Source organism: Lagopus muta, chromosome 6 (assembly GCF_023343835.1).
Source record: "Lagopus muta isolate bLagMut1 chromosome 6, bLagMut1 primary, whole genome shotgun sequence".
Taxonomy (NCBI): domain Eukaryota; kingdom Metazoa; phylum Chordata; class Aves; order Galliformes; family Phasianidae; genus Lagopus; species Lagopus muta.
In genome coordinates this window covers 37793264-37809908 of record NC_064438.1, presented here as the reverse complement: position 1 = coordinate 37809908, position 16645 = coordinate 37793264, and the positions used below count along the sequence as shown (strand labels likewise).

General features: G+C 49.8%; 1 protein-coding gene across 5 annotated transcripts in view; it reads left to right on the top strand.

The window, feature by feature from the left end:
• Positions 1-16645, top strand: part of LTBP2 (latent transforming growth factor beta binding protein 2) — a 68337-nt gene that overhangs the window by 29242 nt on the left and 22450 nt on the right. For all 5 annotated transcript variants that reach the window (XM_048948572.1, XM_048948571.1, XM_048948569.1 and 2 more), the window contains 5 exons: positions 5739-5920; positions 7224-7394; positions 8844-9044; positions 9442-9707; positions 11278-11380. In XM_048948572.1, coding sequence (XP_048804529.1) covers positions 5739-5920; positions 7224-7394; positions 8844-9044; positions 9442-9707; positions 11278-11380 — 923 coding nt within the window. The remainder of the gene's footprint in view (positions 1-5738; positions 5921-7223; positions 7395-8843; positions 9045-9441; positions 9708-11277; positions 11381-16645) is intronic.

Below are 16645 nucleotides of genomic sequence, written 5' to 3'. Positions count from 1 at the left end.
AAATCCAGCTGAGGAAGTGACTTTCCTACCCTTGTCCACTGACATCTTGGGTTGGCACCACTGCCTACACCGTCCAGGTTTCACTCTCCGCAGTGCCTCTGGCTGTTTACCCTGTTGTGGTCAGCCAGACTTTGACTAGGGAATGGGTGAGACAACCAGGATGAAACAACAGTAATACTTCTGTGGCACTTGGCTCTGCATTTCCTTTTATGCAAGACGCAAAAAACACCCATTTCCAGCTTGCTGGCAATCTAGCCAAAATCAACATTTGAACAAAGAGCAGCCGATAGAAGCAAAATCCAGGAAAGACTGAGGTGTTGCTGGTGGGGAGAGGGAAGCGCTTTGAAGAATTTGCCATCCTTGCCTCCAGCCCCAAGAGCCCCAAGGAGGATAGCTGCCCTGAGGTCACTGAGAGAAGCCACAGCTGTACATCTGCTTGGATACCTCGTGGCTTTTGCTTACCCACATGGACCAAAGTCACTCAGAGTAACCAGCACATTCCTCAAATAGCTTTCCATGTGCAGTGGGTTAAGAAAACAGTATTGTTTTTTGGCCCCCAAGTTCTTGGTTATTTAGACTTGTTTATTGTAATTTGGCTTATTAGACTTGAAATTACAGGCTTTTAAGGAAAAATGTGGTTATTCAGAAAACAGCGGTCTTGATGTTCATCAGCATGGTTGCCAAGAGCCTGCCAGCTCTGTCTTCTGCTTGCTGTTTTTGGTGGGGTGGGAGGTACCATAGAGCAGGCACCTTGCAGTTTTGTTTGGGACTGGGTAGGATAACTTTTGTACCAGGAATGCACTTTTTCTCTTACTCTGACCTGTTCTCTAAAAAAACATACCGAGCAGACTGTAACAAGCAGCAGAAACTTCATTAAATAGTTCATTTTTTAATGTAGACATTATTCTCTCTTTTGCCAGTGACCAAGGTCTCTTGGCTAGTGATCCCTTAGTGTCATCCAGGTGGAGATCAGCAGTATCCTGCTCTCTGATGGATAATACTGCTCTCTCCACCTTCCCTCCTGGAGCCACACATCCCCTTGGAGTGCTGCTGATTTAGCTGGGTGCCTCAGGGCAGCACAGAAGGAGAGGTGTCCCAGGAGCCTGCAGGCTGTCTCTGCCCCACGGGCTGTGCCTGACACGGAGCTAGCTGTCAGCAGCTCTGACAGATGAAGAGCAGGGAAACCAGCTGCTTGGCAGGCGGTTGCCTATAAAGGAAGAGACCACTGCCTCTCTGCGGAGGCTCCATGCTGTAAAGATCTATGCTGGCCTTGTGCCTAGCTAGAAGTGTGGAAGTGAGTAATACTGCTTTGGGGGAGGTTGTAAGACTGAATGAATGTGAAGCCCTAGGACTTTAAATGTCCCAAAACATACTCCTTCAGGTCTCAATATCCTCTTCAGTGGCCCTTCTTGGAGCAGGAACAGTCATGAGGAATGATAGTACAAGATCCCCCCTCTACTGGGAATCCCTTCAGTGATCTGGAGCCACCCTGTCTGTCTTCTGTCTTTGCTTTTAGTCCTAGGAAGATCCCTGGGAAGTGGGCACAGATTTCAAGTTCTGGCCATATGTTAAGGCCCACCGAATTGTTGGGGGTTGCTAATGCCTATGGGCTGACCTGGTGAGCTTAGGCCCATATGCTGAGACTCTACAAGTGAGCCAGTCCTCATCTACCCAGCATGGCCTGATTTTGATATTTTGAGGGGAAAACTTTTGTATTCCCTGACCCTGAGCCAGCCACTTGCCGTGACTTGGGGAGGGACTGGATCTGACAAACTGGGATAGAAAGACTCCCTCTGCCATTGATTTCTATGGCCTGGGGTAGGAGGGTGTTACTCAATGCAGTGTACAAATCCCAGAGCTCATCTGCCTAGAATAGAACCAAATAAACACATTAATTCAAAGCAAATCTGCCTCGCTCCACTGCAACACATACAGGAATGCTTTGCCAAGAGAATCCCAGTAGGATGGCTTTTCCTTTAGTATGGTGAGGAATGGACTAATGTTCCTCCTCCATTTTTGCTTAATAAGGTTGGCACTGCCTCCCTGCAGTGAGCCCAAATAATCCAATTTTCTTCAAAACCAAGATGCTAATTATTATTTTTTCTAAAGCCCTTAATATTGGTGTTTTTTTTTTTCTCCCTACCAAATCTGATGATCCTGAGAATCACAGGAGTTGTCCCCAGAGCCAAGGGCTGGAATTCCTTTATGCAGGCTATGGGCTGTGCCCACCCAAACCCTGCTGCTTGCACATAGCATACTCCCTTCCTCAAGGATAGATATGGTGTGTATATTTTCTAGCACCAGCGCTTGTATCTCCCTGTCTCATTCCACTGGCCACCCTTACCCAAGAGATCTTCAAAACTCGAAGTTGCTGTAGGGTGATCAGCACTAGGACAGTGAGGGTTGCTTGGCTGGGGAGCTCTCACCTCTCCTCCTTTGAATGCTTCCACCTATACAACACAAGGTCCCAAAGCCTCAATCATGTTTACCCACAGGGCTATGTTTGGGATCTCTAACCAGAGCTTGGAGAACAAGTGTGCCTCAGCTTTTAGGGCTTTGTGGCTCTCATATGCCCTCCCTAGAGCTCTGTATGTCTTTTCCTTCTTCACTAACAAAGGCAGCTGTAGCACACCAAGTAGCAGAGAAGAGGGTAATAGAAACCAGAAGTTTCCTGGTTGGCAGCAGAGCTGAATGAGTAGCTTGGAAATGTGTGGACAGGTGATGGCACTTGTGGATGCTGGGGCAGTCTGTACTCTGCAGAATCTTAGAATAGCTTCTGGTTGAGGCTGCTGGGGAGTGATGTGGTGTTGAGATAACGTTCACTTCTCTGCAATTATTCTGGTTGTTCTTACCAACCACCAAAAAATAAGAACTGCTTGCTAGTCTCATCTCAGTTTAGATCTTGATTTTAATGAGGCCACCTGCAATGCTCCCTTCTCAGGATTCACTCATACCTCCCTACAGAAGCTCAGCCACTTCGCTCTCAAGGCTTTCCTGTATTAGAGACAATTAGGTTACAAGAAATCCAGAGACTTCTGTCACAGGAATAAAACTGTTCCTGAATTCCTACAGCTCAAGGTCAGAAATGATCAGTGGATCAACAGGTGATCTGAAAGAGCTTCTCTAATAGCATGGATTATCTTCATTCAGCTCTATCTACAGCATTTCAGCGATCTCTTCCAAAGCAATGGTATCAGGGAGTTCGCAGCTTTGGTGGCTTTTTGCAGAAAGCAAGCAGTTATGCTGATATGTGTAGGCGTGATTTCTAGCAGGGAATCATTTAGCTTCAGTTTGCAGCTGTTGTTTCATGTTTTGCCTTTTTTGTTGTTGTTGCTGTAGTTAAATTACAAGGCTCTTTATACCTGGCATTTTGTTCCTGTGGAGAAACCTGTGCCCTGTAATCAGAGCACCTCTTCATCTTCTTTTTGCTGAATGGAAGAGATTGGCTGCTTTAGATTTCTTACAGAAAGGCATTTTCACCAGCCCTCAAATTGTTTTTGTCATGTTTTTTTTCCCCTATCCTCTCAGTTTTTCAAGATCCCTTAGCAAATATGTCACATTTCACATCAGAATTAGAAGTGATATTTTAGCACATACAGTCTCTACCATGATGAGGCTGCGCAAAGAGGTAAAAATACCTCCCTGTTCCTGCAGTGTTTCAGTACCCTGATGTCAGGGTTTTGAGATGACAGCTCATATTTAATTGCTTGTCATTACCTCTGAAATCTTTTCAAAATTGCTGGTTTCCAGGATTGTCTCCTTCTATCTGCAGCTGCTGACTGCATTCCTCCTTCCTAGAAGAGTAATTCTGCATTTGGCCGCATTAAAATCCCATATTGCTTGGATGTATTTGCCCTACAAAGTGATCCAAACTGCTCTGTATGATTGCTCTGTTATCATCACGATACACCACATTGCAAATTTTTGTGTCAGCAGCACAAATTATCAATGTCAATTGTATGTTTATTTCGAAATAAAAATATTTATTTCCAGATGAAATTGTAAAGTCATGCCAGGCCTCTTACAGATCACTTTGGAACCCATCTAATTCGCTCCCCAGTGACAATTACTTCTTGTGTCCTGTCACACCGCCAGTTTGTTATTCGTTTCACATGTGCCTGATTGACACTGTACTGCTGTGTTTATTTTTTTATCGGAATAGCGTGAGCTCTGAGCCTGTCATGTGTGTGCATGTAATTCTATCAGATGATGAAAACGGACTCTTATGAGATGAATGGTTCTCCGTAGACCCTGTTGACTTGACATCTTTTATATATTCCTTTCCTTTAGTTCGCAATTAATTGACCCATGCGTCATCTTTTCCATTTTGTTGCTCAGGGCTGATTTCTGTCTCGTTGGCCAGCAGTTACCTTGTGTATTTTGCTTGACCTGTTTGAATACCAGCACTGCATTAGTTGCCTTTCCATCTCTCCATTATGCCAAGACATCTAAGCCAGGACGGTCTGTGAGCCAGAGCTACTGTCAGCCAACTGTTGTTGGATTAGCCAATCCTGATGATTTTAGAAAACTCTGTTTCCAGCACATGCTGTAACACCTCCTTTTGCTGAGTTTGACAGGGAAAATGGCAAAACCCCTAGAATGAGACGCTCTTCTGTAGGATGCTCTTCAGTGGGAAAGGCTAGCCTGAGAGCTGGAGGTGTTGGTGTGGACAAACAGAAGTCCTGTTGGTGTTTAAGTACGATTTCAGTGGAATCTGAGGTTGGGACATTCAAAGAAACTTGAGGCATATAGGCAACCAACCCATTTTGGGCCCTGGAGTTCTGGCTTCTTTTTCCTTGCAGGTGGTGCAAGCAAGAGTGAGGCATACACTTGATGATAAGCACAGAGCACCCTCCTGGGGGCTCAGTGCTGCCAGTAAGTACAAAGGAATGGGAGTGAATGCAACAGATAAGGTGTGCTGTTGTGCTGGTTTCATGCAATAAACTCTGCCTCGCACTCCACATTTCCTATTCCATACGGTGTAAGAAGTGTTACCTTGTTAGTCAAATGACTTGGTCATGCTTAGCCTCCAGAAAACAACAAAAGCCATAAATACAATTACTGCAGAAAGTAGTAACTACATTTATAGGGATGACTTCTTGGTCATTTTCTCTTGTTTGTGACTCTCATGAGACAAGTTTGTTTATTTGCTTGGCCTGGTTTCACTTCTGACTGCCTTTCTGTTTTTCAGCATTTAGCTGGGGCTGGGAATACAGGGCCAGAGGGAGCTCCCCACCATAAGAACAAGCAGATTTGAAGCTGCTTGTGTTTGCTGGAGACTTTGTGGTGGGTCAGGCAACAGCAACAGTATACAGAGGTTCTGAAAGGCAGCTGGGGCATTCCAGCGCAGTGAAAGGCTGATGAGACCCTGTGGAAGTGGGGGCTGGGGTGAGCAGTGTACCTCAGCAGGTACAGAACTGATGACAGCCTTGGCTGCAGTGATGAAGTCAGTTGATCATTGGGAATGGAGTCCCTGCAGAAAGCCAAGGTGGCTCTCTATATTGAAGAGGGCAGAGGGTCAGGCATAGGCAGGTCTTTTGAGGGCATAGATGTCGAGGACGTGGGGCAACATCTCTAAAGTGAAATGTTGGCTGGAAACAAGTGAGGAGGGAAGCTAGCAGAGCTCTGTGTGAAGCCAATGGCTCAGCTTGATGCTGAGGTGCCCACAGGACATGCTGGGCACTGGGATCAACACAATTACTCATGAAGAGTATCGGTTAATTTCTTCTCTTCCACAGGACTCAGAGCAGAATTGGCTCTCCTGTTTCAGCCCAGCACACAGTGCCATCACGGACTGTCCGGCGTTACCCTGCCAGCAATAGCCAGCTCACGTCTAACACACTGCCCAACGGGCATGGGCACGAGCAGGGCAGCTCTGGGCCAAATGCAGCTTTCCAGGAGCACACAGTGGCTGCAAGGGGTAAGACATCCAGGGATGTGACTGCTGGGGTTTCTTGTTGGGTCCTGAGGTGTCTCTGGGAAGGGCAGTGGTGTGGGTGGGAATAGCATAGTGAGGGGGTGACAAGTAAAGTCACAGGAGGTGCCAACCATCTTTGTAGCACTTTGGAAGTGGGGAGTGGAGGAGAAGAGAGCCCATCTCCAAAGAGGAGAAGAGAGCAAAATGGAGAAAAACTGAGAACTGCAAAAGAGGAGTAAGAATGGTGACTCTACAGGTCTTGGCAAAGAGAGACTCCACTGAAGGGAAGCTAAACGCTGGTGGCAGGGGAGATGTGACAGATGCCTCCCAGAGCTTTTGAACATTACTCCAGCACACTGCCCTGAAGGGGAATTGCCTCAGCCTGTAGGAATGGTGCCTCCCAGCTTCTTCCTCTGTTAGAAGAGCCCTGGGGGTCAGATTGTGTAACCAGCACCTAGTTCTTCCCTTTGGCTACCCCTTTTGTGCCTTCTAACACAAGCAGGGATCAGGGCAGGCTGCCTGCAGTTTCTGAGGCAGTGTCAGCAGCTCCCCAGCTAGGACAGATGCAAGTTGTCTTCTGCAGCTTGGCTTCCTCTGAAGCCATGGTTCCCCGAGGAGGCTCCAAGGCATCTTGGCCCTTATGAATAGGACTGTGAGCCTGATTAAAGTTGTAATCTCAAGGTGGGGACTGAAGTGGGAAGAATGAGGGGGGAGTACAGCAAGGGGGGGAACCCAAAAAACGGCTGTCTTGCTGGGCAGGAATGGAGAACTCTGGTGTTGAGCCAGCTAGTTCACAGTTAGACAACAGTTCTGCCTCTTGTTCCTTTCCTATAAGCCTCCAAGAGCACTGAGTACAATTCACCCCCCTACCTAGTGGAAGGATGGTGAGGGTCTGCAGAGGGGTGCAGGGTGCAGGAAAGCAGTGGACACTTGCAGGAAGACATGGATATTCTCAAAACCTGATGCTCTCCTTGCTGGACCAGCATGGTTGTGTGGGAAGCCTTTCTTGGCTTAAGGGCAACCAGCATCCAGGCTAATGAAGTGGCTTGAGAAAAAAATCCTTTTATACTGGAGCTAGTGGGAGCGTGGCCCCACACAGGTCACATGAACTGGAGTTATGGCAGAGCATGCTGTTGGAGATTTTTCCTATGTTGACAAAGCCTTAATGACACTGGAGCAGAGGACAGGCTGGAGTGAGTGGGGAGCAAGTTCTTGCTCTGGGAATGGGTTGGAGCTCGAGATGAGATTACCTGCCCCCTGGCCTAGAGATCCTGTTTTCATTTAGCACTGTCCTTCTCTTCTATAGGGGCAAATCTGACAGAGAAGATTAGGAAAATAAAAATCATCTTCACACCCACCATCTGCAAACAGACGTGCCAGAATGGACGTTGCTACAACAGCTGTGAGAAGGGAGACACCACCACTCTCTACAGCCAAGGGGGGCATGACCACGACCCCAAGTCTGGCTTCCGCATCTGTGAGTGGCCAAAGGCTCCCAGCTCACCTTCTTGCCTGCTGCCCCTCTCTCCTCCTTCTGCCTTTCATGTCTCTGCAGACTGAGGACTTGGGCTGGTTGGGGATGGAAGGAGATGGCCTCTCCCAGTGCCTAGAAAGATGTCTCCTGAAGTCCTCGGGGTTTACTCCATCTTTGTCTCTGGGGTAGCAAGACAGACCTTGCCTCATTGCTCTCTTTCTTGGACAAGCAACTTCTATTTCCCTAGGTAGGGGAGACGTGTGTATTTGAGCCAGGCCTGCAGCCAAGCCTCGCCGCCCCTTCCTTCTTCAAGCCAGCTCACTGCTTTCATTGGCATCCACTCCTGGGGCTGACTTTCATCACCTAATTTCCTCCTGTTCTCTCCTTTCACTCACGTGGCAGCCAGGAGAGCTGGCTGCAGGTTACAAGCCATTCCTAAAGGCAGGGCTGAAGAAATCTCTGCTTGCCTTTGAGAGCTGCTGGGATTGCTCATCTGGTCACTGGAATACCCAGGTGTGGGTTGGGCACATCCTCTTGGATCCAGCTGGTGGGAGCACCCACTGGCCCTATCACATGAGCCTCTGTGACTCAAGCTCTTCCAACACTGAGTACATTGTGGACACTGAGTGATATGGGTTTGTGGGAATTTTTGCCTTGATCCCAGTCCAGAGATGCATCAGGTCCCCCCAGAATTGTGCTCTTGACTTGAGCAAATGGAGCTCTGAGCAGGGAGGAGCTTGTCCTCTGGGGTGAACCTAACAAGCCATCCTGGGATGTGCAGAAGCAGTGTCTCATCTCATGCTGAAATGAGTCAGGATGATCTGTTAGGAAATTCCATGCCTTGCCTGAGTGCCGCTTACACAGAATTGCTCCAGCCATCTGATGAGACCAGAAAAGACGTGACTTCAGTTTCATCAGCAGCAGATGCTTTTTCCGAGCCTGTGCAGATGAATTGCTCCCAGTTCTTCTGTCCCGCTCCATGCTTTCCCCACTCCAGCTGCTGGCAGGCCTGGGGCTGGCCGAGAGAGAGGCTCTGCACATGTGGCTCCCTGCCCATTCTCTCCTCTGCCTCTCCCATCCCCACTCACCTCCTTTCTGCTTGGGAAGAAAGTCCTTGCCAAGTTGGGAGGGGGTTCAAAATCCCTCAGTGCAGAAAAGCAAGCACTGTGCTAACTCAGCTGCCTGTGGCTGCCACAGCTCCTGCTCCGTGCCAAGGGATGCTACTGGGCCAGCAACATTACTCCTCAGTACAGATGCCCCACGCTGGCTGTGTCCCCTAGAGAGGGCTCATCATCAGCCCATGGCTCCAGCTCTGTGCAGAGTTCAGGGAGGACTGTGATTTCTGTGCTTGCATAGCAGGGTTCCCGGGGCTCATGCCAGCCACGCTCCAGTTCCTCAGCTAAAAGCAAGGGTTTGGTGTCTCCACTGAGCAGGCCTCCCTTTGCCTTGCAGACTTCTGCCAGATCCCCTGCCTGAATGGAGGACGCTGTGTTGGCCGTGATGAGTGCTGGTGCCCTTCCAACTCCACGGGGAAGTTTTGCCACTTGCCGGCCCCCTCTCCAGAAAAGAAGCAAGGAGGGAAGGCACCAAACACCATGGCCAGTGGCTCTATGAAGCACTCCACGTACACCCTGCCCTTGTCCAACCAGCTGGGTGAGTGCAGTTCCTCTGGCCACTGAGGCATCTGGCTGGAAGAAGGGCTGATGCTCACAAAGCCTTGCCCTGGGGATCTAGCTGTGGACAGGGGACCAAAGGGTGACCAAGACAGTGGGTGTGGGAATCAGGAAACTTAGGGGAAGTGCTGTGAGGAGAAAAGAGAAGGAAAGCGTGAACGGTGGCACAGATGGAATTAGGATTAGGGTTAAACTCTTGGTAGGTTTGTCTTGTTTTCAGGACAAAGTGGTAACAGAGACAGGACAAAGAGAAGCAGAGAACTCTGCTATGTTCAGTCTACCTTTCCTCCCTTGCACTTTTGTTGATGAACAGAACACTCTTCAGGTGCCAAATTGTTGCCAGATCATCACAGCTATGGTATGAACTCATCTTCCAGCTTCCCTGAACCCTTCCCTGGTGAACGTCCACATCAACCACCCTCCAGAAGCCACCGTACAGATTCACCAGGTGGCCAGGGTGAGAGGTGACTCAGAGGTGTCAGAGGAGAACAGCGTGGAGGCAGTGCTGGTGCCTCAGATGGCCACGGTCCCCTGGTACACCTACAGTAATGGGAACGGCAACAGCATCGCCACTGAGGGAGGCCAACAGCAGAGATCCCCAGGGTTACTGGGGAGGTGCTTTCGGGAAGCTCTCCATGGGCAGGTAAGGGGTCACTCATCAGCTTTGGAAGTGTGTATGGACATGTTTCTGTTTCTGCTGTGTGGGTGTGTTTGCATATGGGGCAGGAATGGTAGGCTTCCATTGTATGAATCGATTCAGCATGATGTGTGGACAACATCCAAATACTACAAGCATGGGCAGCAATGTGTTATGTGGGAAGAATGTATTGTATGTGTTACTTGGGAAGAAAACCTCTTGTTTTGGCCCAAGAAAGAGCCCGTGCTATCTTGCCCCGAGCAGGCTGTGCCCTGGGGCAGCTTAGCCGAGGCTTGATAGCTTTCACACACAGTCTCGTTTAAAATAGGGTGCCCTATTTATAGCAACATTTACAGCCACGCTCTGTGATTATTGTAGGAAATGTATAAAACATAGGAAAATTCCTTTCCCTCTCAGACGATAAATGAAAGTCTGATTTCCATGGAACGTCGCCTTCCTGGGCAGCTCGGTCACGGCTTGGGAAGCAAACGCTCATGAGGGGCTTTCTCACCCCCAGCCTGCAGTCATCGTAATTTCTTATTTTGTCTCTCCCCATATGTTTCTTTTGCGTCACTGGAAAAGTATTGGAGGTTTTTGGCACCCATAGGAACACCTGTGAGTTCCCTGGAGCAGCTCGCTCTTAGCAAGACCCCGGTGGGGCAGTCCAGGACTCTGCCTCCTCTCCTCACTCAGCCTGTTCCCAGGGCTGCTGCTGGTTCCCATCCCATCTTTTATTCCATCCCATCCAAGATACTTCTAACCAGATTCCCTAGCACAAAAATAAATGAGATCAGACCGTGAGCATCTCACAAGAGGGCTGGAAAAGCCCTGTTCCTCTGTGGGCACGGCTGTCTGACCCCTGAGGCAAATTTGCCCTTCCTGCGACCAGCTCAGAGATGCTCTTGGGAGCACTGTGACTTACTCCAGCAGCTGCAGAATGGGAGAAGCACTCAGAGGGGTTGGGGGAGGAGGCAGGCATACCCCCAGTCATACTTGCACCCCACTAGGTGGGGCCAGTCTGTGGAGCCCAGCGGGACATGCTTGCCTCTCCCTGCTCAGCCTGCAGCCTAGCTGATGGGAATGCAAGCGCTGGGCACACCGCCATCCTCACGTGGATGAGGGCCAGACTTGGCCTGCAGGCCATGGCAGCTTGATTCTGATGGGGAAGCCTGTAATCCAGAGAGCCTTGGCGGGGGGGAAAGAGAGACTCATTAAGCAAAGGAAAGTGCCTGACTGCCAGCTCCCCACAAGGCTGGAGTGGTGCACCCATTCTGCTGGCTAATCACCCGGCTGAGCCAAGAGCTTGGCTGGGTGATACCATCCCCAGTGCACGTTCTGCTCTGCTGGATGTCCTCTTCTCCTCTGACGGGTGCAGCTGTGGGAGTTGTGTGTTTTTCTGTCTGCAGAACTGTTTACTGTCTTAAACTGCATCCCCAGCCCTGTGGGAAGCTGTGCTGCAAGCATGGTGCTGCCATCTACCTGGAGCCCTCATCACCCTTGTGAGCCAAGTGGGACAGATGCTCAGTCATGACTCCAGCCTGGTGATGCCTGACCCCCCTCCTCTCTCTCTTAACAGTGCACCAACCCGCTTCCAGGGCTCACCCTGCTGGAGGACTGCTGTGGCAGTGTGGGACTCTTCTGGGGGGTGGACAGGTGCCTGGCCTGTCCCCCTCGGCCAGGTATGTGCTGCTGCCAGGGCTGATGCCCACTGCACTGCTGGGCACAGCAGCTTGCTTAGATGTTGGCTCCACGTGTGGCACTTGCTTCTCACTGCCTGTGCAGCCAGTTGTTCTCTCCATGCCAGACTCATTAGGAGGGAGAAACAGGAAAACAACATCCATGGTTTTAGGAGGTGCAGTCCTAGATTAGCAGAGGAGGCTGTAGACTCGGCGCTATAGAGTTACGGGCTTGCTCTCAACCCGACACAGGCTTGGCAGGGGCTCTGGAAATAACACTACATCAAACAATTGGCAGGAGTGCACCCGCTGTCCGTTCCAGGGGCACAGGCATCCAGTATTGCTGCTCCGTGCTGGGGAACTGGACGGGCCCACCTGGCCCCAGCAAGGATTCCTTATTGCCACAGCATACATTTGTGGGGGGGGCCCCCAGCGCTGGCTGGAGCGAGATGGGATTAGTTGGGGGCTCAGCCCATCGCATCTTACCCCCTCACACCTCACAGGGGAATGTGGAGGGCCTGTTCTGAGGGTCTCCTCTCTGGGGGGCGGCCCCCCATAGGAGCTGTTTGCTTTGCATACGGCCTGGCTGCCTCCATGAGGTGGGGTGGGATGGTTTCAGAGCAACCACCTCCAACCAGGTCTGGTGCAGGACAAGGTGCTGGCCTGTGCCAGATGTGACACAGTATGGTACGGAGGGTGCAGCTCAGCTTGTGCAGGCAGGGAGCTGCTCTCTTCTGCCCAGCTTCATCACTCTGATTGCTTGTTCATGTGCTTTGCTGCTCATAAGCGCTGAAGCAAACTTAGCAGTGCTTTGACCGAGGAGAACAGAGGTGTCCAAGACAGGAAGTTTTATGTCAGCTTGCTATTGGCTCCTCCTAGCTCTGCCTCTCTTTCACATGCATACTTCCCAGAGCTGCTTGCATCTCTTTCTCCTTCCTATGCTCCCTTCATTCAGCTTCTCCTCAGCCAAGCTGGAACCAAATTCTTTGCAGTCACAGACTGGATTCTCAGCATCTTAGAACCCAGAGCAGCTCCAATGAGCTCTGATCACTGTCATCTTCCGATTCTGCTATGGATCGGCCCATCTGTGCTTCTCTATGTGCCAGCCCCAAGGGTGCAGGTGACCATGCAGCTGTTAGAGTCAAGGCAAGCAGGGAAATGTCTCCAGATGCCTCAACCTCCTCCTCTTCTTCTCGTGACATTCTAGTGTTTCCTCATTAGTGTGCCTCACTTGCACATCCCTCCCTGGTCATGGCCTTTTCCTGCCCATCTCTTAGTAGTCTCCTGCTCACTGTTTCCTCTGATCCCTCCGTTAGGAAGCAGGACAGCTGCTCAAAACTTCTGTTAGGCTGCATATGGCTGCAAAATCTCTGCACCTCTTTTCTTGTTCACTGTGCCAGGATGTCAGGTTTCTCTTGGCAGTTATGCCCATAGCTGCAGCAGAGTTGGTTCTGCTGGACTTAGATCTTCAGAATACCAAAATGCTTCCTTAATCACAGGCTACCATGAAAATGGTCATGAAATACCTGCATTTGTTCTTTGCAGTCATCCAGCCGAGCAAATGTGTTTAAGAAATGCCAGCAGGTCCCACTCCCACAGCTCAGCACATGCCCAAGTTCCAGCTGCAACTCCAGGAGGTTGTCACTGCTGGTCCTTGCTGAGTGAGCAGATGTTTGTCTAGCTTTTTTTTTTTTCAGGTGAATTTCATGGTAATATGAAAAATGTATCCCCTGGATCTTCTGTCTTCCAGTGCCACAAGAAAATCCCATCCTCAGTCCCTCTGACTCTGGGGGGATACAGTTCCCCCTTGCAAACCAAATGACTCTTGTTGATTTTGGCAGGAATTCAGGTTAGCTGAAAGGGCTGTTTTCATCCTTTTTAATTGTGTGCAAATATCTTCCACTGTTGGCTACCTCTGATTGACTGCCTTGTAACCATCCCCACATGCAGGAGACCACACAGAGCAAACGATGGACGATGTAGGGCAGATGCTTGATGAAAGTATGCTTTTCTCTGGCGAGGTGTCTTCACACACAAGAAATCTCACTTGGAGGCAGAGCCAGGGAAAAACTCAATTCTCCATGATCTTTCTGCTTTAAAAGAGCCACTGAGTACTGTAACCTCTCAAGGACCTCCTGCTGGGGTTCCTGGGTCCAGCACGAAGGCATCATTGCATCATTCCCGCTGCAGACCATGACCTGGGCTCATGTCTAGTCTGTCTTCTTGTCTAGCTGGCTTGGTTTTTGCTCACTCAAAGTTGCTGGACTGTCGTTCCGTAACCTGCGGTCATGTGCGTGGAGATAACATGTCCAGTGGATGCTTCCAGCTTGCTTCTTGGCACAGTAATCTTTGACGAGAGCTCTGCGCTGTGCTCGTGCATCCAGAGAAGCATGCACCAAAGCAGACTTGACAGCTCTGGGAGTTTCATTCCAGCAACCAGAGACAGAAATGGCAGAAGCAAGCTCAGTGTAAACACTTACAAATGTACAGAAGTGCAGCCAGGCAAGAGCTAGACAAATGGAGAACTTGTTTGGATTGACTGTCTGCCCGAGACACTGATTGTTAGTAGAGTCTGGATATATCCGGATGTCTCTGTCGAGTGCAACTTTCATGTTTGGTGTATGTTTGTGCACGGAAAGACATCAGAGAAGAGGAGGAAACCAAGGCAGGCATCTGTCCGAGTGAACCTGCCATGATCAGTCCTTAGTATCCTTTGTGTTTTGCCTTGTGTCAGAAAAGTAAAGGTACTCCAATGCTTTGACTGCATTCTGCTGAATCCAGAACAGAAATGTGGTGTGACCTGGCCAGAACTTTCCGTAGTGGGTTTTCCTTTGCAGCAGACAGAAGCTAAAGCTTGAAAAGGAAATCAGGCTGAGGAAAGGAGGCCGAACATAGGCAGGGCATTTGGGCAGTGTCAAGGGACTCTGCTGGGCAGAGCTGCTCCTGCTTCTCTCCTAGACCACATGCAATTTTGGGGTATGTAGTTGCCTGCAGAGAAGAACATGCTGGTGCATAGACAAGAGTTGGGCCATGCTAAGTATAGCCAACAAGGCCGAAGAGAGTGTTTCGTCCTTCCCTGGAAGGTACAGGTCAACACAGACTTCAGAGGGAGCGTGAACTAAGATGCTGCTTTTCCTTGAACATTAGGTTGCCTCGGTCCTCCTCAGGCACATGGGAATAAAGGAAACTGGTATCATGGAGTTTTTTTCTGAAGGCAAGGTGCTTACTCTGATGTAAGGTCACATTTCTTCTGTCTCATGTTCGTTCTCTTTCCCTTTTTATCTCCAAGATTCAAAAGAGAGGCAGGCTGCTGAGATGTGCAGCAAGAAAGGCTCTGACAGTCTGCAGGGTTTCACTGGTAGAGAACACAGTGGGAGAGCATCTGGCCAGGTGGGGAGGATGATGCTCTTGCTGAGATGAAGCCCTGTGTGGTGGCCTCCCCTGTGCCTCAGCCCCTCCTCTCTTTTACCTCCTCCCTGGTTCTGCAAGCCTAACTTTTCTGTGTAGGCCTGGGGAATTTTCTGGCCACAGCAGCAAACCAGCATCTTCTAGGTTCTGTTTTTTAACTGCCCGTGTGGCAGCACAGGCTTGCACCAGGCTGAGCATGGCCTTGGCCGTGCACTGGCTGGCTGTGCTCGCTGCTGATCTTCCTGTGCTGCTTTCCATCCTTCTGCCCAGAGGTTTTAGCAGCATTAAGAAACAAGTCTTTGACGGCTATTGTTTTGTTTTCATTCCCATCCCCCATGTTTTTTCAAGTTTTTTGTCCTAGAGAAAAGTCTGAATTTCACTGGAAAGTTGGATCTTGTAATGTCTGGCTTGGCATCCACAGCACTCCCCAGGCAGACCTCCCACTGAGAGAGGGGTGGCAGCTCACCCATGGAGCCGTCATCATTGGGGGCACGGAGCAGATCTGCCAGCCACACGCTCCTCTGTGTCTTGCCTGCAGGCATTGAGACAGCAACAGGAATCCCCTTGAAAATCATCCCCTGGTCTGCTCTTGTTGCAATCACATTAGGGAGGATACAAAGAGGGGGAAAAAAGGAAATATGGGAAGGAGGCTGCTGAGGGGGCTGTTTCTGTCACTGCTGCACCATGTGCCATACAGAGTCTGGGGCAGTAAGGAAGGGCTGGAGGCAGGGAAGAAGCTGAAATCTCTACAAGATTACGACGGTACTGCAGAGAGCAGTGCCTACCCTGGGCAAGTGCAATATTTTTAGGACTGCCCCATTCTGCAGAGCTCCCGTTTTTCCCATCAGCTGTGTGCAGTATGTGGTCTCAGTGCATGGCAGTGCAGCATTGCAAAAGTGTTTTATTTTTAAGTATGGAAGTAACTTATACTACTCTGGAAGCAGAATTATGTTCTCTCTGCTGAATGACCCCAAGGGCCAAAAGCAATTACTTCTTTTTTTCCTTCAAGTATCTTTTCACCTTGAAGATCTTTGCTGAACATGCATGGACCAAAAGGCTTGGTTTTGCATTTTACATTGGCACCGGTGCACTCCCTCTGCTCCCCAGCTAACACTCCCTTTGCTGTGGCATTGGAGAAAGCTGTAAGGGAGCCTGGCTACAAAAGTGCATCCAGAGGAGAGGATAGAGGTTGTGACAGAGCTCAAGGATTTATATTGTCTCCTTGTCAGCTTATCCCCACAACCACAGCCTTTGGCCACAGGCCTCTTGGTCTGACATATTCAGACTGCTTTTCTCTGGAGACTGCTGGGGGGTCAGAGCTGTCCTGCTCTCCTGTTAGTGGCTTTAGTGTCTGTGACACCATGTTGGCTCCTTTCAGCACCCATGTGCTGAGAAACTCATGGCCAGTGCCTGCACAGGGAGATGCTGGGGTCCAGTAGAGCTAAGGCTGTCCTGTAGAGCCAGGCCAGGGTCTCCAGAAATGGCTGCCGGTCCTTAAGGTGGCAGAGGAGGTCAGCAAGACAAGGTTTTGCAGAGAGAATGCTTTTGGTTTTTAAATGGAAAGAGTTCAAAGAAATGGGCTAGCTTTCAGCATCCAAGCATTTCCTCACTGCTCATCTAACCACAAGCCTGCCTCTTCCCCTTTTAATAGTGATATTGGCTGGCTTAATGTAATGTATTATCTCACACCACAAACCTTGCTTCACTCAAAGCCTTGCAGCTACCACCACTAGCAGCAGTTTCTTTCTATTTCACAATCAGACTGAGCTTCTTTGTCCTGTTTTACCTTGTCCCCATTCACCCTACTGTGTCAGCACCACATCTACCCACTGACCCAAGGGCTCAGGGGAAGCCAGGGTT